The sequence below is a fragment of the Opisthorchis viverrini genome (assembly GCF_000715545.1).
Source record: "Opisthorchis viverrini unplaced genomic scaffold opera_v5_327, whole genome shotgun sequence".
In the NCBI taxonomy this organism is placed as follows: Eukaryota; Metazoa; Platyhelminthes; class Trematoda; order Opisthorchiida; family Opisthorchiidae; genus Opisthorchis; species Opisthorchis viverrini.
This window is the reverse complement of record NW_008751989.1, coordinates 360,193-384,714: the sequence shown is the minus strand read 5'-3', so window position 1 is coordinate 384,714 and position 24,522 is coordinate 360,193. Positions and strand designations below refer to the sequence as shown.

General features: G+C 42.0%; 1 protein-coding gene across 1 annotated transcript; it reads left to right on the top strand.

Annotated features, from left to right (window-relative positions):
• Nucleotides 1-3,219: 3,219 nt before the first annotated feature.
• T265_10072 (hypothetical protein) lies at nt 3,220-3,492 on the top strand (the record flags this gene model as incomplete). Its single annotated transcript, XM_009176338.1, has 1 exon — nt 3,220-3,492. The coding sequence occupies one exon, from the start codon at nt 3,220-3,222 to the stop codon at nt 3,490-3,492; it is 273 nt and encodes a 90-aa protein (XP_009174602.1).
• Nucleotides 3,493-24,522: the final 21,030 nt, after the last annotated feature.

The following is a 24,522-nucleotide window of genomic DNA, read 5'->3' as shown; positions in this document are numbered from 1 at the left end:
GTGTAGTGGTGCGTAGTGGTGGGTTAGCAGTTGTGTAGGCACGTTTGCAATCAAATTGCCCAGCTCAGCGAACAAACCAACGACCACCAGATGGGGACGTTGTTTGTATGAAGACTAATTGCCCGACGACAGGCTACTGGTAAGTCAAACCGGTGCCTTTTTGTCTCCCTTTAGAAAAACCAATAAGCATACTGGTAGACTGTGTGTATTCATTCAGGAATTCAGCAAGCGAATGATCCACATTGTGAAGGAGGCAGATATCTTGACAACTCTACGTTTCGTCAAATTACCGTTGATTAATGAATTATTTGACTAACTAACCAATGAAACTTGTACATCTTAAACTTAATACTTTGCACAGCAGAACACAGTTAAGGTAAACGGGTTAACAGCGCCAACTGCCTTTAAGAAGTCAAACTGGAGTCAAGTTATCTCACCTAAATATTTTCGCTAAAAACACATCATACTCACGTATATCGTTTTGTGAGTATATACAACAGTATGACGGTGAATACGGATGGCCACATGAAATCGGCAGAGCAATATTGAGCGTTGAAGACAGACCCGAAATCTGTTTTAGAATCTAAAATTATGGCTCAGCGATTCAAAAATATACGGGAAAGCCGGTCCGTAGAAAGACCTCCGTGAATCAGTTAAATGTGGCGCTAAATCTATGAAAGTTTAGACAAAAATTCTCCGGAATTTGTTGGAGAAAAATGGGAAAGAATGTTTGTTCAGGTGTTCCGCGAGAGTCTTTCACTCCGTCACCATATCTCCCGGCTAGATATGACATGTGTACTATAGTAAACGTTTGAGGATTGCCGAATGATAATTGCTTTTTGAGGACATATTTATTCACTTATGAGCTTACTATCGCTTATATGAGTATATATCACTGAATAATGCGCCAGTCCGCTTGGTGAGCCCTGTTTTGTGTTTGAACTTGTAAAGCTAATCTATTCCAAGAAACGCCTTACAGCAGCTTTATGGTTAGCAACGCTCATCTCATGAACCTCTAGGGAGACTGGAACATACGACCTGTCGGCTAGCAATTTACTTCCGTGAAGATCAGCAGCAGAACGTGAATAGAGTAAACAACGCCGCTTTCCCTCCAGTTGACACTGTGTGATTATATGTTGATTGGTTCCTTGGGTGCAGAGTTCACGTTATTTAGTTTTCTTCTGCTCAATGTAGAGTTCTGTTGATCGATTCAGTATTCGGAGTTTCTCAACCGGAATTTCGTTCTATAACTGAGGTCACTCGAGTACGATGGGCACTAAATCCTGTTTGAATGCGACTGAGTCAGACTGCTGATCAGTGGCTCGTGGGAGAAAGATTTAATTTTTTCGTCGGGTCCGAATCTGCTAGAGTTTTACCAAATGTGCACTGCCGATGATTCATACTAGGGACTGGACGACCTGAATTGCTCCCTGACCTTTCATCTTGAATTCACTTGACGTACTGTATGAAATTCTGACGGAAAAGCCTCCCAAACCATCAATCAAGTTTTATTGGGTTGCTCCTCGTGTGTTTTACAAATCTTGAGCGGATTTTCGTTTTTTAAGTAATCTTTTCCGTTGGCAGTTAGGCACAGCACAAATAGTGACAAAATTAGAGCCATGGAAAAGCTGGCATCGGCCGGACGGCGGATAAAAGTTAGAGAAATTAACTTGTTTACCTAGAGAACGTGCTATCGGGAATCAGTTGCTTTTGAATCACGTGTACAAGATCTCTTTCGAAAACGTGTCAATTTATAAGCAATTAATTTATGATGGCTTGGGTTCATTCGGTTTTTTCCAGAAACGATCAGGCTACCAACAAACTGGGTAAAACATCCACAAAATGGCTCCGAAACTGGTGTTGATTGGTACCACTATTAGCGTGTATACCACACTAGGTCATCGATGAAAACTTTACAATTCAATACTATGGTAGCACTCGTGCTTCACCAAACCTATCGACGACTTTCTGGGAAAAACGTGGGGCACCTCAAAGTGATTCTGGAAACGGTTTATCAGCCATCTTGCATTGTGTTCAACTCGAAAACGTGTCAATTTATAAGCAATTAATTTATGATGGCTTGGGTTCATTCGGTTTTTTCCAGAAACGATCAGGCTACCAACAAACTGGGTAAAACATCCACAAAATGGCTCCGAAACTGGTGTTGATTGGTACCACTATTAGCGTGTATACCACACTAGGTCATCGATGAAAACTTTACAATTCAAGACTATGGTGGCACTCGTGCTTCACCAAACCTATCGACAACTTTCTTGGAAAAACGTGGGGCACCTCAAAGTGAATCTGGAAACGGTTTATCAGCCATCTTGCATTGATGTTAAACTCTGGGAGATTAAGCTTGTACATGGGGATTTTCCGTCAGCAGATTTTCCTCGTAATAAACGTTCTTTTAAATGCTGATAAGTTGGCTGCAAGTGAATTTTTCTGACGATAAGAACGGCCGGAATCACACTGAATTGTAAGTAAGGGGCCAGCAATAGGCTGGCATAAAGTCAGGCGTTGATGACTTTCAGTCGGTCATTTATTGGAACATTCTACACTGAATTCGCAGCCTCTGGTCCTTAAGCTTCAATCAACAAGGAGGCTGAATAATACGTAGAGATACGGGTTCAAGTGTATCGGGGTCCATCACTTCATGGGGACCTTGTGACTCGTTTCAGCATCCGGTAACTTGGGTGCCAGTCGAGCCACATTTTAAAACCCAATTTATTTGAATCGGCTTGGCAAATCGCAGGAATCATGGGGCGTGACCGTTTTTAGCAAATTTTACGCATATGGTCATTCTCACAACCAGATTACCCAATGCAATGGGTGACAGGTGTTTGAAGATTAAATGACACACCATGGAAGACACGTGGAGTTGAAAGATTGATCAAGTTCCCCTGGGCCTGATAAGAATTTTCCTCTCAAATTGTAATCTGTCTAGTTGCGCATGTTCCCATCGACAGCATGTTTTCAGTGATGTCGGCTTGAGAAAATTTGAACCAATGTGTTGCGTTGCTATCCATCATTGCATCTACTGTTAGATGAACATTCAATTTTGAATCATACTGAATACCGCTCAGCAGTGTTCTTTTTAATCAGAATGACCGACATTATTCACTGCTACTTGTAACGTTGAAAACAATGTATACGTAGGGCAGTTTATCATCGCTGACTAAGAAAACAACAACTCTAAAAAAATGACAAATTGTATACATGCTCATACGCGATGAACTGCTGTGTAACTGTCAGCGGGAGTTGCCCCGTTTCCGCTTATCTTCCATCCTCAGAATGATGAACGATGTCATCGTCAGTTTGCGTGCGTTGCTGGACAATAGTCAACAAGAAAGTAAAGTTTGGCAACTGGCTTTCCGGCCCCAGGAATTGACCAGATGTGTACCCAGTCATTTGGTGGGTGGGCTGCGACGTCTGCTGGGGGAAGAACGTGTCACAATGGTTAGTTGTGTGAGAACATCCGGTGTCTGTTAATTGGTTGAGTACTGCCTGACGGTGTAAGCATACATTTACATGATGGTCATGGAATCAAGGGGAACGCACTGAGTCACGAGGCCACTGTTGAGTAACGCGCAACAGACTGTAAATGGAGATGTTACCAGTATTGTTGATCCGCAAATCTTTTTTCTGATTGTGGACCCCTCGAACCAACCCTTCCAACCTATTATCCCTATTTCTGAAATGTGTCACTTTTCTCAAAACATCCTTAACGTTTCGGTGAAGTTCGTTCCACTGTGTTGCTTCGTGTACTCATTGTTGTAATCACCTGGCCAGAAATTCAAGGTAACAATGAGGATACAGGGCAACTAATACTATTATGATGCCAGTTCGTGATCGCATGTTGAAAATGTGAGCAATTCATAACTGGCCTCCATCTCATGATCAGGAAAATTAACTTCATTCCGAAAACCAAAATGTGTTGAAGACGTGAGAGTGACATGAACGACTGAAAAATGGATGGATGCAGCGGAAGAAAATGAAAGAACGTTTGTCACAGAAAGATAGCCAAAATATAGAAAATTTCAGAATTTCGAAGGGCCAATCCATTCATGTCGAGTCAATATGACTATTGTCTGGTTACTCCTTTACAGCTAGCTAGTCAGTTGTCTCCTATATTCTCTAGTTTCTCGTAAAATCGGAGGGATAGTTCAGCTGTAGCACCCTTTCGGTACCTAGCTGCCAGGCCATCCAAAGGAAGCTCGATGGCTGGGATACTGCCAGGTTGAACAGGCCTAGACAGGGGAAGTCGAGAGGCCGAGGTCGGGTTCGAACCACGGACCTTCCGGCCAGTAAATTTGCGCTCTAACCACTGAGCCAACTCACCCCACTGTGTTCCTTAGGTATCTAATCACTGATCAGCCAGGTATGAGAGACTCTATGGGCGTCGGGGGGACGACCCCAGAATTGCTCACTGCGTCGCGGAGGTACACAAACCGCCATATCATGGTAAGCTGCAGTCTATTCGTAACGATAAGACAGGATATATATATATATATATATACATTTGGAATCACTATGTAATGAACGCTAACAGTGGGAGTTGTTCGGAGAGCCCTACTCGTAATCATGTTTGCACATACCAACAATATAAGTGAAAGCGCAAGTTCTTAGACATACTCCATTCTTCGCGAACCACCCGTGTTGATAATCCGGGGTCACTAGAATTTGAAAGCAACCGTTTTATTGATGAGCTGATCTTCTGCATAGTGATGTTTTCCTACATTCTTCCGCGTGCGCTGGATCACGGCAGGAGTTGTATGTGGTGACGATTTCGTCTGGGAGCGTGATAAATCAGAGCTATGATACCTCCGAACCATGGAAATACGCCGTATTCGCAGCAACGGTGTTATAGTTAGAAACATGAACGAATAATAGGAAATCTGACCCTGAATCGCTCTCAGGTGGAGAAAAGTTAAAAATTCCCGAGATATTTCTCAGATGTTCACAGTAGTCTACATCGCTAGCGTACACTAGGTCAAGAAAACCTGAGTATGCGATTTGTAGGTATCAAGAACTTAACACAATGTTGCTCTCCTAGACGCAGCAGAAAAGTTCGGGCGAGAAGCCTAAGCTAAATTTGTATAGAACTGATTCTCAGTCTGTTCACAACCCCGCTCTTTTGAAGCTGTGTGTGCACAAGTGACCAGATATGTGTGGGGCATATATTTTTCTGAATAAAAAAAAGAAGAATATAGCGCCTTCATATTTCAAGGCGTTCGAAGTAAGCTCCTAACCTCAAGTCTAGTAAAAAGTATATTAATAAAACTAACCTGATGTGTAGCGTATTTTTAACAAAAGGCACCTAAGATACCACTGGCTTAGTTTCATCTTACTTGAACTCTTGTTAAATTCTCTGTTGTTAAATTCACCATACTAAAATGCCCAAGGCACTAGATATGTCACGATGTATTACATGGCATTTTGCCCAAGATAAATAACAAATGAACGAGCTGTGTCCGCAAGACATTCTCGTAACGGTCCATGTGTATCCCTTGTGGTTGCAAAGAACTTGCCTTTCATCACCCCTTCGAAGCCAAAAGATAACCACCCTTGAAGCTCTACAACGGAAATTTCTTCACCCAAGGCACACCTTCTAACCCAGACGGAAATGTTAACGACAAAATTCACCCAAGGCACACCTTCTAACCCAGACGACAAAACTGACGCAAGCTTATAAAATCGATTTTAGATGGCCAATTTTTCCATCACCTTTATCGTTCGTCTGGTTACTCTCAGCATCAAAGGCTTTCTCCCGGTGGACATCATCACAACATTGCTGTGGTTCCAGACGAGTCGGTACCCATGGGAATAACGACTAATGATGCTAATTAGTCTGCAGTTCCATAAGCTGTGAGAAACAGTTTGAATCCTTACAATCATCACAGTGTTTTTCTATGTTTGATGGCTGTTCATGGAATGGCAGACCAGTTGCTTCAACAAAGTCGAAAAGGGTTAAAGTGACGCACCTCTTTGCTTGATAGCTGGTTTTGTAATGTGGAGTTTTAGGGCACTTTACTGATTTCTGATAATAACTTTTGATTAGAAACCGGATAAATAAATAAATTCCGATTATTCTGCTCTTGAGAAACGCTGAAATGGCCGAAGTGAAATTGAAGCCAGTATAAGTTGAAAAGCTCAGAATCACTGTTTCTCTGCTGCATCCTTCTTAGGGAACATCATCAATGCACATCTCGCAAAACTCCACGGAGTTTCGAACACGAGACAACCTGCCATTTCTTCAACGCAACCGTTCGGACACGAGAGGTTGAACAGCATTCTGATTAGCCCTTACTTAGACAAAACATGCTGCCACTCATCTGCATTCACAGAATACACATTATGTGGTCACGTGCTTGACTGACAAGATGTCGCCTGAACAGCCAGGTGATCACGTGGTTTGAATTCCAAGAATATGTTGTTGAGTTTTCGGCCTCAAAAAACACGATTACGGGGCACCATATCATTCAGTGAAACCCACGCAATCTCATTACTCCCCAGTTTGTGTTCAAATAGAAGAATTCAAGAATCAGATTCAGTAACTGGAAGAAAGATACATCTCTGATCCCAACAAATAGCTGTTTTTCTCTTGGACAGTGTGGAGCAGAGTCACTCTTCCGGAAGAATCCCCTTAATCAATGCTTTACTTGACAAAGTTCTCGGGAAAACTTCGCCAGCTGACGGGGTTTTCATACCAGAATGGCTCTCTCACGAGGAGGCAGAAATCCATAAATCAAACCGGGGGCATAAATTTTTCATGAGTTAATCGAGAGTTCTTAGCTATTGCATGTAACGGATCGTTACAACGCCCTCAAGTTAACTCGATATACAAAGATGCATGAATGAAGATGCGCCCAAAGACGTTATGCAGAACAGTGCTTCCCGCACGAGCAAACTATATGCGTACGCAGGACAGGGAACACTCTGGTAGGCTTCGCTGGGTTTATATCATTTTGCGGCTCCAGTCTAACAAGTAACAAATAAGCACAGACAGCCTGTCAGATATACAGCAAGTAAGAATAACCAGTCAGCAGAAAACGGACAGAAAATGTGTAAACGAAAACTAGTGAACGTCCAAGACGTGAACCCAAAGAGTACAACCAGGTCAACAAGCAGGATACCAAGTGAGATCATGTCCAACTTCCTTCAAGCGGAAATAGCTAAGTGGAGGTAGAGGTAAGAGGAGTGGATGGAGAAGGAGGTTTGGATTTTGTCCATTGGTCTTGCCGTTGGAAAAATTTTCCTGAAAATTCTTGTCCTAGTTTTATTGGCCTGTCAGTGGTCCAGCTAACGATAAACTCTTGGAATTCTTCAGTGACGAAAAAAATTGAACTTGCTTTTCTACAGCAGTTTTTGGGCCGAATGTGGTGCTGTGAAATAGCTCTGTCTGAATCGAAAAAAAGCATTGATAATTATGCTTGTGTTTTAACATATGGAGAGTCGTTGAGTTTCATTCACGCTGCTTTTGGTTTTGAATCGAGCATTATGCAGCAACCAAAAGTTTACAACATATGTTATGTTTCGGAGATTAATTTGGGAATTACGGTCTACGCGAAAAGCTGATCAAGTTCTCAGATTAATCGCTTGAAAATTTACATCTAACTGTCCTTTGTGAGCAATATCACTGAGTGCAATCGACTCATAATCAAATTGAAAATGCAATGTGTCAGGTCTATATGGGATAAAACAAGTAAAACTAGTCGTTACACGTTAACTGAAACTCATCAGCTATCAGATCTACGGCCTTTGAACCTCCCAAAGTACGTCATGAGTTTTTCTTCAGTGGAATGAACAAACAATGAGGGTAATTGGACTATTTATGTGTCTCGCTAATTATTGATCCAAGCACCAAATTTTTAATGCGCCCCCAAGTTCGAAAAATTTGAACAGAGGATTGTTTCGATAACAGCGGAGAAAAACGCAATTTCTACGAAGAGAGTTAATAACCGCAATGAGAAATTCCTGATTAGTTTGCATGCTTGCCACAACGGTAGACCGTCCCATCCAATCAAATTGGATTAATCTGACACTGTGACGTCGATTTCTTGAGTACGGAAGGATGACGACCATGGAACGTTAATTTCTTTACTTGATTTAGAACCAATCCGACTAGTACTTCTCGGTCTACGAATGAACAATTAGTCGATGATTCTGTGCGCTTGTTAGGACCAAAAAACAGCCGAAAATGGAAATGAAGAACTGTAATACTCTTGCTTGCATGATCCAGTTAATTTTGTCGTGACAAGTAAGAGGAAGGATAATTAAATCCTATCGATCTTTCTGCGTTGAGTAGACTTCTGCTTAAGAACTGAGTGCCTGCTCGAGTAATTGTTATCAAAAACCAACTCTTACTAGTTTGACAGTAGAAGCAGTCTTGGGAAATAAACCTCACCTAAGAAAAAGCCACTCCAAGTAAAATTTCACCCTCCCCTCTATGAATTTCTCCAGTCGGTTTCAGCACATATGTCCGCACCACCGCTTAGCCTCATAAATGAGTAATCATTGATATCCAGAAAGATTTACTTCATATTAAACGATGTATTTTATAGCATCCTGTAGCGGGTATCATATCCATAGTTACGTAGAACGTTCAAACATTTGGTCGAACGGATCCTTCATCAAATGAAAGCAGTTTAAAAGAGAATCAGGCCACTTTGAATGATTTCCCCCTTGGTACAGGTAGTGCGAAGTCGGTATTCCTCACTATGATTTGATTTCACTATATCTATCTATCTATCTATCTATCTATCTAACTACCTATCTATCTCTATCTATCTATCTATCTATCTATCTATCTATCTATCTATCTATCTATCTATCTATCTATCTATCTATCTATCTATCTATCTATCTATCTATCTATCTATCTATCTATCTATCTATCTATCTATCTATCTATCTATCTATCTATCTATCTATCTATCTATCTATCTATCTATCTATCTATCTATCTATCTATCTATCTATCTATCAACCTATCTATTTATGCAAATGGTTGACGTTGGTTAGATTCCTTATGGTGCCTTAACTTAATTGTACCCGGAAAATGCAACAACTTAACACATATACCTATCCGACGAAAAACGTTTCACTTCAAATCGCTAATCTAACCTGAAAACTAGCACTTATTAATTGACTAGTCTTCCCCTCCCAGATCGCTATCTTACGGTCTCCACATACCACACCGAAATTTCTAATTCAAAAATTAATTTTCAACCATTTTCGAGTTCCTTTATTGTGCGAACATTGGTCACGCCTGTCTGATTTTCCGTTGTAAGCTGCAGCATTCAAATCAATCATTGTGAGAGCAGTCTGATCGTTATGACTACAAAGTCATCGAGTGTACCGTTATTAGCATCAACACCATATGTTGTTCGGGAATATAAAATTAAGTTTCACTCATTATAAATCGCTATTTCAAACTGCATTTTCCTTCCTAAGCCCCCTATGCTCGTGTAATTGAGTCATATTTCACGAAGCTCCGTGCCCATTAACTTCACTCCCTGTTGCTTGGAGCAATCCTAACGCAGCTCAACGTTGCAAGTATTCTGCGCCATCATCTGGTACACAGATCATGTGGTTCTTGAAAACTCTTCGACCAGTTTCTCCATTTAGAAATTGCTTTCTGATTATGGTGGTCGAACTAGCAGTCAAGTTTGCATGTTGAACTTCTGTGGCCACACAGTTTTGAAGGAAGGCATTATTTTGTGGGTGGGGGAAGCAGCTCAAAGCATGAAGTAGAGACAAGTTCATATTAAAGTGCACATACGTCCAAGACAATCAAATGCCAGATGGTCATTCGTCGCACATGATAGGTTCCTACCTGTAGCTTGTGGACTACAGGTGTCACCATGCATTGGACACTGGCGTAACGCCCACGTGCTGCAGTGGTAGCATTTTGTTGATTTATTCGCCGTACTTGACAGTTGTATTGCAAACTTTTTCAGTGTTAATCGAGATGACATCGTCCATGCGTGCTGACAGCATCGCATCGATTGGTGGTGAAAAGTTTGCGATCCAATTAACTAGCTCTACGATCAGACTAAAAACCAAGCAGCACAACAGAGCTACCTGTGAAAGGACGAAGACCTTCGCTGAGGAGTCATTTATTAGAAAATGCCAATTGACCAGTTACAGACTATTGGACAGGGTAGCAAAACTCCCATATGCATCTTATTTACAAAAACTGAAAATCCATCTTCTGTTGAACGTGTCTTCCCGAACTTTCCTGGATATTCTTTGACTGTTGCTCAGATCCAAGCAACTGCTGCAAAGCGGCTCCACAAATTCCGCAATAGGTCTCACTTTCCAAGAGACGCAAAGCGAATTTACAAGGAAAAAATATACTACTCGCATGCCTCCCACATCAGTAGTATCACCGTTACACCTGTATTCCAAGTAAACAACTATACACTGTCCATGATTAGTTTCAACATCCAGCTGAGGCTTAACGTTAATTTTGTGTTTATACAGATATTCCTTACTGAGTTGAAAGCGTTTTAGCGCGTTTTGTGGAGATTCGAGGCCATCATTTTCGAGTGACACACAGCAACAGCCACGACCATTTACCACTGCATCGCAGTTTTTGCTGCTATCGCTAAATAGCCCCAAAGTAGACACACCTAGGTCAACAGTGGCCAGAAAACGTTACCCTCTTGGTGTGTATTCAATGGCACCAGTAGAGATCGGAGGGTTGGAAAGGCGGAGGTAAAATCATGAGGCTGTTAGCAAGGCTGTGCACATAGCTGTATCGCTCATAATCTCCAGTTCAAAAGCAAGTTTATGATGTTTTTTCCCGGCTAGCTTGCCACGTGCTTCCGGTATCCAGTGGTGGGAGTTTCGCTTATGTTCGGTTTTAGGTGAAGATCAGGATCTTAGAAGGTGGATTCTCTCGTTTTTCCGAGTGCGAACGCAAAACTGACTTCAAAAATCTTCAGTGCCCTACAGTGCACACAGAAGACGAACTCTTAGATCCTGGACGCTACGACAGCGCAACTGTTCCTCCAAATGCTTTATGACACCCGAGCCTGTAATCTACATATTTTACACGCAGCACAAATTCAGGCGACGAGACGAATTTCTTGGTTGTAAGTAATCTGTATTTTCTATTCTCGAACTTGGCCAGGCTTAAGACGCTCACTTTGGCCTGTGCGGGCGTAGCCTAGTTTGTCAAAACACCCAAAGCGGGCTTTGAAAGTAGCGCACTCACATTTGCTCGCATAGTTATCATAAACTAGCCACCAAAATCCAGCGGCTAAGTTGCACGTTGAATGCCATGTACACCCCTATGAGGCCTTCAGCACCTCGATTGGAAAAGTAGCGTGAAAAACAGATATGATTCTATCGATCAGCTTGCCTAAAAGTTTCGTCTCGTCTTAAAATCAGATCTATCTCGTCGCTGCACTTTCTATCCCCATCAGACGCTGGATGCATCCTGGCGGAACCGGAAAACTGTTCGGATTGATGATCCGACATCAGCTCATGAATTCAGCGAATATGGAATTTGCCAACAGCCAAGTAGCATTCCAGATATAGGATTGTATTCAATAAACGTTCTGACATTGCCAGAACTGAAATAACCCATGCGGTTTAATAACAGCAAATTTCAAGGGACAGATTAATTCGTACTTGTGATACATTAGGCACATAGTGGTAGCACTAATAACTGAGCAGTGTCTAAAACATGCCCCTGTGTTTGTTAGTCTGGTCGCCGAGCTTGATTTATGGATAACAAACCTTTCATCACCAATCAAGCTAACGTCTTCGAATACACCCTGAGGATATCTACCCGACTGTTCGCAGCTCGACGAACAGACCAACAACCAAGTAACGCACCCAAGCTGCCTTCATCCCGCAATATCACCAGCATAACTGCTTACCAATTGCATTTTTCACCATAAGGGAAATAACTATGCCCCCATGCAACCTTTGATAGGGTGGAATTTTCGTAGGAATTAGTAACTTGATGGTTTTAATGTAGAGCCGCTCGATAACTCTCTGAGACTACTGCTGCTACTACCGTTTATTTTCGAAGAACATGGTTACAGGCATAAAAAGTAAATGCAGGCGATGGATGTGGAAGGGTTACAGGAGAATATTAGATAAAAAGATAGAAGCGTCTCATTCGAGATCATACCACCAACAGCTTCAGTCAGACAAGATGAATCCGAACGTATGTAGTAATGCCTGCAATGGAAACACGCGTGTAAAGACCAACAACCAAAGAAAGGACAAACAATGTTGAATGCTTTTTAAGGTGCGGTGAGCGCTAGCACAGCCAGGACTCGCATATCAGGCACAAAGTGCTGTCACGCTGGGTCTGGTGTGAGATTCAATGGCAACAAAACACACCCAATGCTATGTACGACGCATAAGAGTGTCGTAAGTGAGTAGAGAGCCCAAGATGTTGAGCAAACACAAGTCAACGACTGTGACCATGGGAAGTCCCAGTCCAATAACAGCCTTGGTAGTTTATTGCTCAGAAATGGAATAGATGGTAATGGGGAATTTCAGCGCCATTGTGAGGCTTGAAAGAAGCAAGAAACATTTATTTTGATGGATATATTCAAAACGTAGAATACTACAAAGTGAGCAAGAATACATTGTCTTCTCAATGCCTAATCTAAAAATCGTTGAATATTTTTAACCTGCAACTACTGAGTTTAACTAATCCTCAAACCCCAAGTTAAGTCGGTGCATAGTAAACCGAGAAACTTAACTTTATACGGCATTATCTCTATCCACCTCTTCTCCAAAGCCTGTGGTCTCACTGGTTGCTTGGAACAGACAGTCAATTTTACGTAAAAACATACATTCAACTAAATAAATTTGACATTACCTGTCTGAGTGCGCCTGAAACTCATAGATTAAATGATTATATGTATATATTATACAATACGTACAGATACACTGAGATTCCACGTATCTGTGTATCCATTTTTACCAGAGAGGAACATGTGGGGAAATGAAGCGCATTAATATATTACTCATCGGGTTTGTTGGTGAATTTTTTTCTGAAATTTGGTTCCTCAAAGGCCCCGTGTTCCAAACTTCCAGTGGTACCTAATTTTTGCCAGTTCACGCTGTATTTAAGCCAGTAAACAAGAATGGTTAACTGATATTCCTCAGATATACATGCATATCTTCGTATGTGTAATATCGTCGATATTTCTTTGCGTAACATTTTCGCTTATACAACCGCGAGGTTTTGTTCGGGACAAATTCCATCGGAAAACTAATCAACAGACGCAGAACAGATACCACACAAATATGTTCCTTTCGCCTGAGGATAGAATGCTACAAAGAAATGAATGTGAAAGGCAGATTTTTTTCATATTCACTCATTCTTATGCCTTGGTCCCCACGTAGGTCTGCAACAATCTGGCTTTCCTGTGAGCTGGTTCGTTTCCGGCAAAACGGGGTATCAGATAAACATTGCTCAATTTACAAATATCCGAAAGAAGGCCCTGAATTATTAATTAACTTAAAAGGTAATCAACTGGTTCGCGATAAAATAATGACGATTGGAGAAGCCCTAATCTTAGTTTTGATATTCGGTTTCTCAAATCGATTGGTTTTCTTTTCGGATAAATTTTTATAAACTGCTCTCAGTGGCTGGTTCACGAGAAAAAAGCAACTTGGTTTTTTGTTACAGAAACTTAGGGGACAATCTTATGAAATATGAACGGATGGAGCTATGAGTTCCAACAAGAAAGCAAAGCCTTGGAAATGCGCATTCCTCAGGTTGGTTTTGAAGGCTTGTCCACTGCTGTTTTGTACTACTGCTCCAAATTGTTCCAACTTACCTTTGAAAACACAAATCGTAGCTCATAAACTAGAATTTTATATTCCCTTCAAGGAGATTCGTGTAGATCGATTTGGAACAGTCCATATGTCATTCATGTTCCAGAAACAAGGTCGTAAGCTTTGGGAAAAAGCTTGTGTAGTTAAATAAGTTGGTGTATGGATTTAAAGCCTCTTTATAGCGTAACGGCGAATCCTTTTTCCATTTTCTAGGGCCCTGCAGTTAGATTGAAAAGCTTTGAAATATTTTACCCTATATTTTTGCCTTACTGTCTTAAACGGTGTCAATCCGTAGACGGTTACCTCGATATGTTACACACTAATATATGTGAAACAAGTGATTTTTGCGCAAAAAAATGCTTGCACCAAATCGCGTGCACAAGAACCGATGTGCGCTTAGGTCAAATGAACACTTGTTTAGTGATTGGATGCCGCACTCTAGGGCCTAGTTGTACGCAACCTGTAGTACAGCAAATGCAGTAAGATCTCAGCTCGAAGGATATCGGCTTCATTCACGACTTCAGAACACCCCATGCAATGCAGTGACAAGCCACCATATTCATCGACGAATCAACTGAATATGCCTGTAAATATGTAGAGGACTCTTAAGAGAATGCCTGTACTGATGGCAATCTAAGTCGGGGTGAGCGCTATCTTGAGTAGACAGAGTGAGGGTTAAGCTGTAAGGCTAGCTTTTATCGGCATACATGGCATAATAACTCCAAAACGAATGTATCTGTCAACCAGAATGAGAAAGCGCTGCACATTAACCCTAAGTTAAAATGAGGCGAGTGTATAAACATAGCTCATATGAGAAGTGGGCGGTTTCTTCTGGACTCATTATGTGTTCCATAAATAATATTCTGCCTAGCTTTGGGCTACAATATATGGGCAACCAGTGGCGAATGCTATTCTTTGGCAGAAAGCACATACATATATATTTGAATAGTCGTCCTCCTATCTTGGCCTAATAATTCTGGTGAGTCCAAAGCAAAGGGGGGAAAGCACTTGACTTGAGTTTCATTTTTATCAAGGCTCATCAGCAGTGTGTGCCAGGGTTTGAACTCCGTACACCCTACACGTGAGACGAGCGTGTAACCACTACTTCAACAGCGCATGTTGGACGCATAGCATTTGTGGCGCTACCTGACTAAGAAGTCCTGAGAGCCGGGTCGTCGATCGTCACAACCAGGACAATTACTAGGTCGTCGTTCGGTCACGAGTCGGGCATACCAGTCACATCGCTCGTTCAGACAAGAAAATTCAGATGCGTTCAACGTGCGTCGTTGGAGTAGTGGTAACATGCTCCCCTCGTATGTCAGGTGTCCGGAGTTCAGACCCCGGCACGGCCATTGGATATGCACTGCTGGTGAGTCCTATTAAGTCCCAACTTCGAGTCCAGTGCTCCCCCCTTTCGCGTGGACTCACCAGAATGATTACGCCAAGACAGGAGGACGACTGCTCAAACGAGAGGGATGTGAGTATGAACAATACATAGCCCGAAAACCCCACAATATATATATATATTCGTATAAATGTACATTGCTGCATTGGAGAAATAGTGTTTCGCACTATGAGCATGACCAGACAACGCACAGAAGAGTAAAACAATAAAGCAAGTGTTAGTTAAACGTCACTTGGTTAATAGAATGCTATGTAGTCACTCAAGTTTTCGATTTTGGTCACTAGGCCTTATTGGGTACTGTAAATGTTTGAAAGGCTTTAGATTCGGATTTTTCAAGGGTCCAGTTTGCCGACTATCAGAATTAGTGCTTGTGACCGTTCCCTATGATCGGTGCTAACACACAAGTTTCTCTGTAACAGAATTCCTAAAACAAACGGTAACCAAGCTGAAAGTTGTGTACATTAGTACAAACTATATTTTAATCCCACTGCACATAGACAGGAAACGCCAGGCTGATGGCCGAAAAGGGTGAGGATGCCGGACAAATAGAACCTGAGATTTCCAGTCGCTGCGTTGCACAAAATGCATGATATGGAAGCAATAAAAGCAAAAGTGAAATCGAGTTAAAATCACTAGCAAGTCATCTCTTGAGATGACCTCATACAGTCAGCATGAAAACCATGTGGAGTTCTCCAAAACTGAGTGTCCATTTACCTGTGAATTCAAGAAACGATAACTTACAATATTTACTTGTCCTTTTTAAATCTCAGCTTAGCTACAGTAAACAGTCTGGAGGAGCTGAGGATTTTGGCTTTTACTACAACCTCATCCCAGCAATTCATGAAACAAACAATGTTGAGACACCCTCACAATGTGAGTTGCAAAACCCAAAGTAGGCATTAGTTAAACCTAGCCAAAATAGACAAGACTTGGGAATAGATGGATACTTTATCAGAATTAACACGCCATTGAGGCACTTCACCTTATAGCTCTGGAAGAAGTGGAGGAATGATCGTACACAAACGTGACCGCGTAAAAGCAACCATCGCTATTCGCTTCTCTCTCTCATAACGTCGTCGGCGATGCAGCTAAAAATGTGTGTGGAGGATATGGTTCCTTCTTGATTATTATTAGACGTGAAGAGGTGATTTTGGAGGGCAAAAGCTGTTTGTATTCTAATCTGGCGTACATAATCACGTGCCAAACCAATTTGGTCGGAGCGGTTTTGCACGCTGCAGCTTCAGCTGTTGACATAGTGACGTGATTTTACTACAGATTATAGGACACCAAGTGCTTTTTCTCCAACACTGCTTATTGGTTGAAACTATTCACCATTTGAAATGCCTCAGAAGGCAACAACGTTGCAAAAAAGTTTTCATATCCATATGGTTGTTCCAGTTGATCCATTAGACCTGTCATATGCCATAGGAAGTAGAGCCGCTTAAGCAGAATTCTGTTCATCGTAGGCCGAGCTGGCTTCAGGATGGGCAGTGGTCACCTAGGACTGAGGATGGTCCATGTCTATGCATCATATAGACTACCGGTGAAAGGGGGAAGGCCTTCGCTGCGGAATTATTCACTAGGAAATGCCAACTGACCGGTTACAGATCATTGGACAGGGAAGCAAAACTCTCATATGCATCTCATTTACAGAAACTGGACATCCATCTTCTCCTGAACGCGACTTATTGAACTTTCCTGGAGAAGCATTGACTCCAATCATCCCTCGCCCAAATCCAAACAAATGTTACAAAGTGACTCCACGAATTCCGCAATAGATCTCTTCTTTTCAAAAGACGCAAAGCAAAATTTCACGAACAACACATACTACTCGCGTGCCTCCCCATCACTAGTATCACCCTTACACCAGTTCTAATGATGCATAGTGACTGTATCCTGTGTTTTAAGACCTCATTAGTTTCAAAAATATGTAGTGCGAAACTATCTTTCACTGTGCTTATATACATTTCGAAACCCTTCGAGCAACAACCCAAAATTGGTTTTGGAAGCAGAATAAAACTAGTGGACAGTCCGTATGAGAAGTTTGAGTATTTATAGACCTTTTCTGGTTGATCATTTACTGGTTTGGCTTCAAGTTACATATCGCGAACGAAGTTAATTCCTAGAAGTACGCACTTCTAACCAGCACATCCTAAATCAAATGAAGCACAGAACAACCCGTAACCTGCTTATTAGCAGAAGGTACGTTTGCTTGGAACAACTTCACTGGAACAAAAGCTCGTTCAGACAAGAAAATTCAGATGCGTTCAACGTGCGTCGTTGGAGTAGTGGTAACATGCTCCCCTCGTATGTCAGGTGTCCGGAGTTCAGACCCCGGCACGGCCATTGGATATGCACTGCTGGTGAGTCCTATTAAGTCCCAACTTCGAGTCCAGTGCTCCCCCCTTTCGCGTGGACTCACCAGAATGATTACGCCAAGACAGGAGGACGACTGCTCAAACGAGAGGGATGTGAGTATGAACAATACATAGCCCGAAAACCCCACAATATATATACATATATATTCGTATAAATGTACATTGCTGCATTGGAGAAATAGTGTTTCGCACTATGAGCATGACCAGACAACGCACAGAAGAGTAAAACAATAAAGCAAGTGTTAGTTAAACGTCACTTGGTTAATAGAATGCTATGTAGTCACTCAAGTTTTCGATTTTGGTCACTAGGCCTTATTGGGTACTGTAAATGTTTGAAAGGCTTTAGATTCGGATTTTTCAAGGGTCCAGTTTGCCGACTATCAGAATTAGTGCTTGTGACCGTTCCCTATGATCGGTGCTAACACACAAGTTTCTCTGTAACAGAATTCCTAAAACAAACGGTAACCAAGCTGAAAGTTGTGTACATTAGTACAAACTATATTTTAATCCCACTGCACATAGACAGGAAACGCCAGGCTGATGGCCGAAAAGGGTGAGGATGCCGGACAAATAGAACCTGAGATTTCCAGTCGCTGCGTTGCACAAAATGCATGATATGGAAGCAATAAAAGCAAAAGTGAAATCGAGTTAAAATCACTAGCAAGTCATCTCTTGAGATGACCTCATACAGTCAGCATGAAAACCATGTGGAGTTCTCCAAAACTGAGTGTCCATTTACCTGTGAATTCAAGAAACGATAACTTACAATATTTACTTGTCCTTTTTAAATCTCAGCTTAGCTACAGTAAACAGTCTGGAGGAGCTGAGGATTTTGGCTTTTACTACAACCTCATCCCAGCAATTCATGAAACAAACAATGTTGAGACACCCTCACAATGTGAGTTGCAAAACCCAAAGTAGGCATTAGTTAAACCTAGCCAAAATAGACAAGACTTGGGAATAGATGGATACTTTATCAGAATTAACACGCCATTGAGGCACTTCACCTTATAGCTCTGGAAGAAGTGGAGGAATGATCGTACACAAACGTGACCGCGTAAAAGCAACCATCGCTATTCGCTTCTCTCTCTCATAACGTCGTCGGCGATGCAGCTAAAAATGTGTGTGGAGGATATGGTTCCTTCTTGATTATTATTAGACGTGAAGAGGTGATTTTGGAGGGCAAAAGCTGTTTGTATTCTAATCTGGCGTACATAATCACGTGCCAAACCAATTTGGTCGGAGCGGTTTTGCACGCTGCAGCTTCAGCTGTTGACATAGTGACGTGATTTTACTACAGATTATAGGACACCAAGTGCTTTTTCTCCAACACTGCTTATTGGTTGAAACTATTCACCATTTGAAATGCCTCAGAAGGCAACAACGTTGCAAAAAAAGTTTTCATATCATATGGTTGCTTCCAGTTGATCCATTAGACCTGTCATATGCCATAGGAAGTAGAGCCGCTTAAGCAGAATTCTGTTCATCGTAGGCCGAGCTGGCTTCAGGATGGGCAGTGGTCACCTAGGACTGAGGATGGTCCATGTCTATGCATCATATAGACTACCGGTGAAAGGGGGAAGGCCTTCGCTGCGGAATTATTCACTAGGAAATGCCAACTGACCGGTTACAGATCATTGGACAGGGAAGCAAAACTCTCATATGCATCTCATTTACAGAAACTGGACATCCATCTTCTCCTGAACGCGACTTATTGAACTTTCCTGGAGAAGCATTGACTCCAATCATCCCTCGCCCAAATCCAAACAAATGTTACAAAGTGACTCCACGAATTCCGCAATAGATCTCTTCTTTTCAAAAGACGCAAAGCAAAATTTCACGAACAACACATACTACTCGCGTGCCTCCCCATCACTAGTATCACCCTTACACCAGTTCTAATGATGCATAGTGACTGTATCCTGTGTTTTAAGACCTCATTAGTTTCAAAAATATGTAGTGCGAAACTATCTTTCACTGTGCTTATATACATTTCGAAACCCTTCGAGCAACAACCCAAAATTGGTTTTGGAAGCAGAATAAAACTAGTGGACAGTCCGTATGAGAAGTTTGAGTATTTATAGACCTTTTCTGGTTGATCATTTACTGGTTGGCTTCAAGATTACATATCGCGAACGAAGTTAATTCCTAGAAGTACGCACTTCTAACCAGCACATCCTAAATCAAATGAAGCACAGAACACCGCGTAACCTGCTTATTAGCAGAAGGTACGTTTGCTTGGAACAACTTCACTGGAACAAAAGGGAAACAAAATGAATGCCATAGAGCTTGGGCAAGCAACATGACAACAGTATTTAAGATAGATGACAAGTTAGGTTTCAAAGTAAGAAACTAGCTTGTAAAAAGTCTCTTCAGTTTACTAAGATTGTACCCTACAATTTCAGGAGAGGCCACCTCTTACTAATTAATCCTCAGGTTTCTTTGGAATTTGGACTACGGTCTGCCAGAAGGCACTACGTCATTTTACGTCCCTGCTAATAACAGTTTTCCCAAAATTTAACTCAACCGGAATTAGGCAGTTCGCCTGGATGAAAAATGTCAAATTTAGGCGTACTGTGTAATGAAATGCAGATTTCAAAACTCGTACACACGATGTTGAATAGAAGAATTCTTGCGTGACTACCATCACGCGAGCGGCTTCATTTCTGATCTGGAGACAATTGTATTCTCCAGTCCTCTGTTGTCAACGTTGACTTTCAAGCTAGCAGAACATGCTCCTGTTGGATTATATCAGCAGTCTCAAACCTATCACTTCCAATCCGATCGTCTCCTCATTTCGGGGCGCCAAGTGCATTTTAAAGTTGTTCTGACCGGGCAAATGTATTCCAAATAGCACGAAATTCCGTAGTGAGTGGTTACTGCGTCGCTGGTATTTCGTAAACAGCAATCCGAGCTCTAGAGATGGGAGCCACATTTTGTCAGTTCAGTTTACTGCCCACCAATTCAGTAGAAATTGGTGTAGCTTCGAATGCCACTTTTCAAGCAGAGCGTTGGCGTAACACCAACACGTAACATCAACGTGATGGTGACCAACAAGCATAAACCATAGGACAAAGTTCCAAAGGGAATTGAACGTTCTTCATCCTAGCCCATAAACCGTATAATCTTGTGCTAAAACGTGGATATGCTCACTTCCACAGAACCTAAAGGTAATGGTTTTGACACCGCTTCGAGCCAACAGTAAAAGTGTAGCGACGTAGGGATGACGTAACTAGGTGATGTGCCCACAAGCCTAGGAAGTAACCCGTCCCGTTGAAGTATCTTGGCTCCCCAAATTATTCCGGACCAGACCTGAAAATGTCACAGGGTGTGGCCGCTTGAAAACCCCATAGTTCCTCGGATTTCTTACCCACTACTCTTTCTGTGTTCTGTGTGCCCAGCTAGGTAGTGTGGCCCACAGAAAGATCATTCATATTTTTGCGTTTAATTGCTTTGTTTTTTGTTTTACATCATTTCCTTGAAAAACATCGAAGTGTAACTGCCGAACATAGGCATGAAGTAATCGTTTTTTTTCGGAATACGATATCACTTTACCAATGTAACATTATTCTAGTCAACCCGTGACAGACAAAAGTGTCCCACAGGCACAAAATACCTGTCTTACATTTGTGGTACTAAGCACCCGCGGGTGAAATTATATTTTAAAAAATAAACCAAGTAGTGTATATAAGTGTCACATGACTTTAAATTCAGTCAAATCGGACCAACACCCAGCGGTTCAGAAGTTGATGTCTCTAAAATTGCCGGACATCATTTTCTCCCTGAACACTTGAGACTCTCCTCCAATGGGTGAACTGCACTTTGTCGAGAACCGTTGGCGTTTTTACTGGCTAAACGAATAATTTGGAGCATGTTTGTAGCTGCCAAAAGAAATGTCAGACGTAAATTGCCACGAACAGAACTGCTGTCGGTGCTACTCGCCTTCCGGAATGGGGACCGCGTGATCCTCACTGTGCCTGGTTGGAGACACTAAAAGATATGGCTGCCAACCGATGTCACTGGCCTTCTTGTTGTCAGTTTCTATCCAGATTGCCTGAGTGAATGTCTGGAGGTGTAGGCACCTCGGAATGATTGTGTTAAGCTAGCGCTAAGTCTCTGCCCCATCAACCTTTATTCTTTTCTTTACAATAAGGCTTTCAAATAAGTCATGGTTGTACGGCATCGGTGTTGAACACTGATGTCATGCTGTCGATGATGATGATGATGACAACCAAACGTGAACTCCCTATGCTGAAAGAAGATACGGAAAAAAGAAAAACAGCTTGCACAGTAAATTTCAATTTCAGTGCATCAACCGGAAGACCCTTTCCACATTACAATATGATCAAACTGTGAAAGGTGGAAGGACTTCTATCATTTGGCAAGTGAGATTTCTTGGATTACTCCAGCCTATAATATAAAGGGTCTAGGCTGTTTTTCACGTTGTACCAGGAAAGGCACACATGTAGCCAAAAGCGGGTCCATTGTGCCTCATTTTTCCGTTCATCTAGGTGCCGCCACCCGTGACTTGCCACAAGGTTCATGTATCTGATGGCACGAAAAGTGATGAAATATTTTCGGCTTTTGCGTATTGTCATCCTATCGTCTTCAGTGAAATGGTCATACAACCATTTAACGTGGTGACAATAAAGCATGGTCGAGAGTGTCCTAAAAGCTACTGGGATACTTCACAACCCCATCATTCACTTGGTGCAACACTGTGCAATCAAGGAGGGCTGTAGCTGAGTGTCAATATGCAGTGGGGTTGAAACAAAGAAAGGCAGATGATAAATTTGTTTGACGTTGGAAATCAAGGTCACTGTGAAGAACTGATCAATTGGTTGGCTAAATACATCATGTGTTAGCACTGAGGTTATCGGTTACTCAATCTCAGTTGATTTGAACCCACAACATATGAAAAGAAGCTAATATTGCGGGGTCTTCTTGTATTTTCCAAATCCAATACGGTCCGCAGTCGTCCAGCACAGTATGTCTGGAATGGCGGTGATACCAGATGAAATATAACTCAACGGCACACTGTGACAGAAAACGCACGATCAATCATGTGATTAGCTTTCAATTGAAGGTGAGCCGAAAATATCAAGCCGATGACTGATCACATACTGTTGGACAAATATGACACTGCACTTGTCATAGCCTTGATGACTCCCCCAAACTATGTTGACGAGCAAGCTGTTTACCGCAGTGGGGAGTCGCTGGTATGTGAGAGCGGTCGGTATTAAGCAATTACACTGACGGATCCTGTTTTCCGGTAACTACTGCAAGCTCACAAGGGTGGTAGTGACTTCTGTGGGTTTTTGAACGGGTCGAAGCAATAACGTTCTGAAAAGAATAAGGTTTGGAATCAAGTAATGGCTTTAATCCCGAGGCAAATAATTGGTGAAGATCAAACACTTGCGTGTTGCTTTCATTGGCATTGCGGAAAAAGTATCAGTCTTCAGCGTGGGCATTTGAGGAGCCTTTTTCAGCTGTATAGGCAGTGGCTTGCCGAATCAAACGTAAGGTGGCCTTTCCGCGGGCACACTTGAGTTCTTCATAAACGCTAAGGTAATTTGTTAATGGCTCGATTTTGCCGGTTTTGTGTTTGGCTAGAACATAAATTTGAAGGAATTCCGGAAACCATGCCCACCCAATGAATCCGAAGAAGTTAGAACCGGTAATAGGCATCCGAAGAGACTTCAGCAACTCTGTGAATAGTATATTATGTTAAGAGATGGAACTGTCTCAGATCGCTTCGCTGGATTTGCACATGGATGTTATCAGAATAACCGAAGTATATTTATCCTAAGGACTAAAATATTTGATGGCCCGTTTAGGAGAGACGATCACAACCAGGGATGTATTACCGCTGGACAAGACCAGCTTGTTGTTGACTTGTTAAGAAAAACTTCCATTTCGACTTCATCACGCTTCATATCACAGCATTCACGACGTGTATTATCCACTCTACTGTAAAATTTCATATCATCGTAAATTATGCTTCCTATGACGTGCTTCCCAGGAACATCAATTAGTGCATTAATACATTAATGCAATAATATAACGTTTTTGCCCGTTACCTTAAACACCCATTCATCATTTTGGCAGTGTCCGACTAAGTAGATTTGGCTGGGATCAACGCTGCGCTATTTATTCAGGAGGGGTTTGGTAAGCAATCGGTGGATTTATAACGTTTTTGTTACCTTAAACACCCATTCATCATTTTGGCAGTGTCCGACTAAGTAGATTTGGCTGGGATCAACGCTGCGCTATTTATTTATTCGGGGTTTGGTAAGCAATCGGTGGATTTATTGCTGGGCAACGTTTCTCTTATGACACAAAAGCTTCGTTAGGCCAAGTGAATAAGTAAGTAGGTTGATTGGGTTTTAAGGCAGTCGGGAAACCAATCCGTGAGATTCCTTATGACTAGTGACGTGATCAGTGCTGGTTCAGTCTAATGTTCATTCTGATGTTCCTGTTTGTTGATTAGTGGGGATGACTAAGCTTTAGGATAGATTGGTTAGGGGGGATTCGCCTTTATGATGAACCCGGATTTTTTCGTCCCTGCTTCTTCAGTCTAGGACACCTTAATGGAAAATTCCTCTTGGGGTCGTTCACAGATTTCGTTCACCTCTGTTCGTCCTAGGGTGCTGGGACTGTTGGTTTGGGGATGAGGGTGGGATGGTTAATTAGATCTAACTCAACTTGGATTCTGCACTTTTTGACCCAGGCGATTTCGCTGATAACGCTGAAACACACCGCCTCGTGTCATCTCGGCTGATCTAAGACCGCTCTCCACAGGTTTTCACATTCTACCTCCTCTATTCTATTCACACTGGGATGCTTGGCGATTTCCACCGCCTCGGCCACCAGTCGCTGTGGTGTGAATCTTAAACCCCGTCTCAGGATGTCCACATTTTC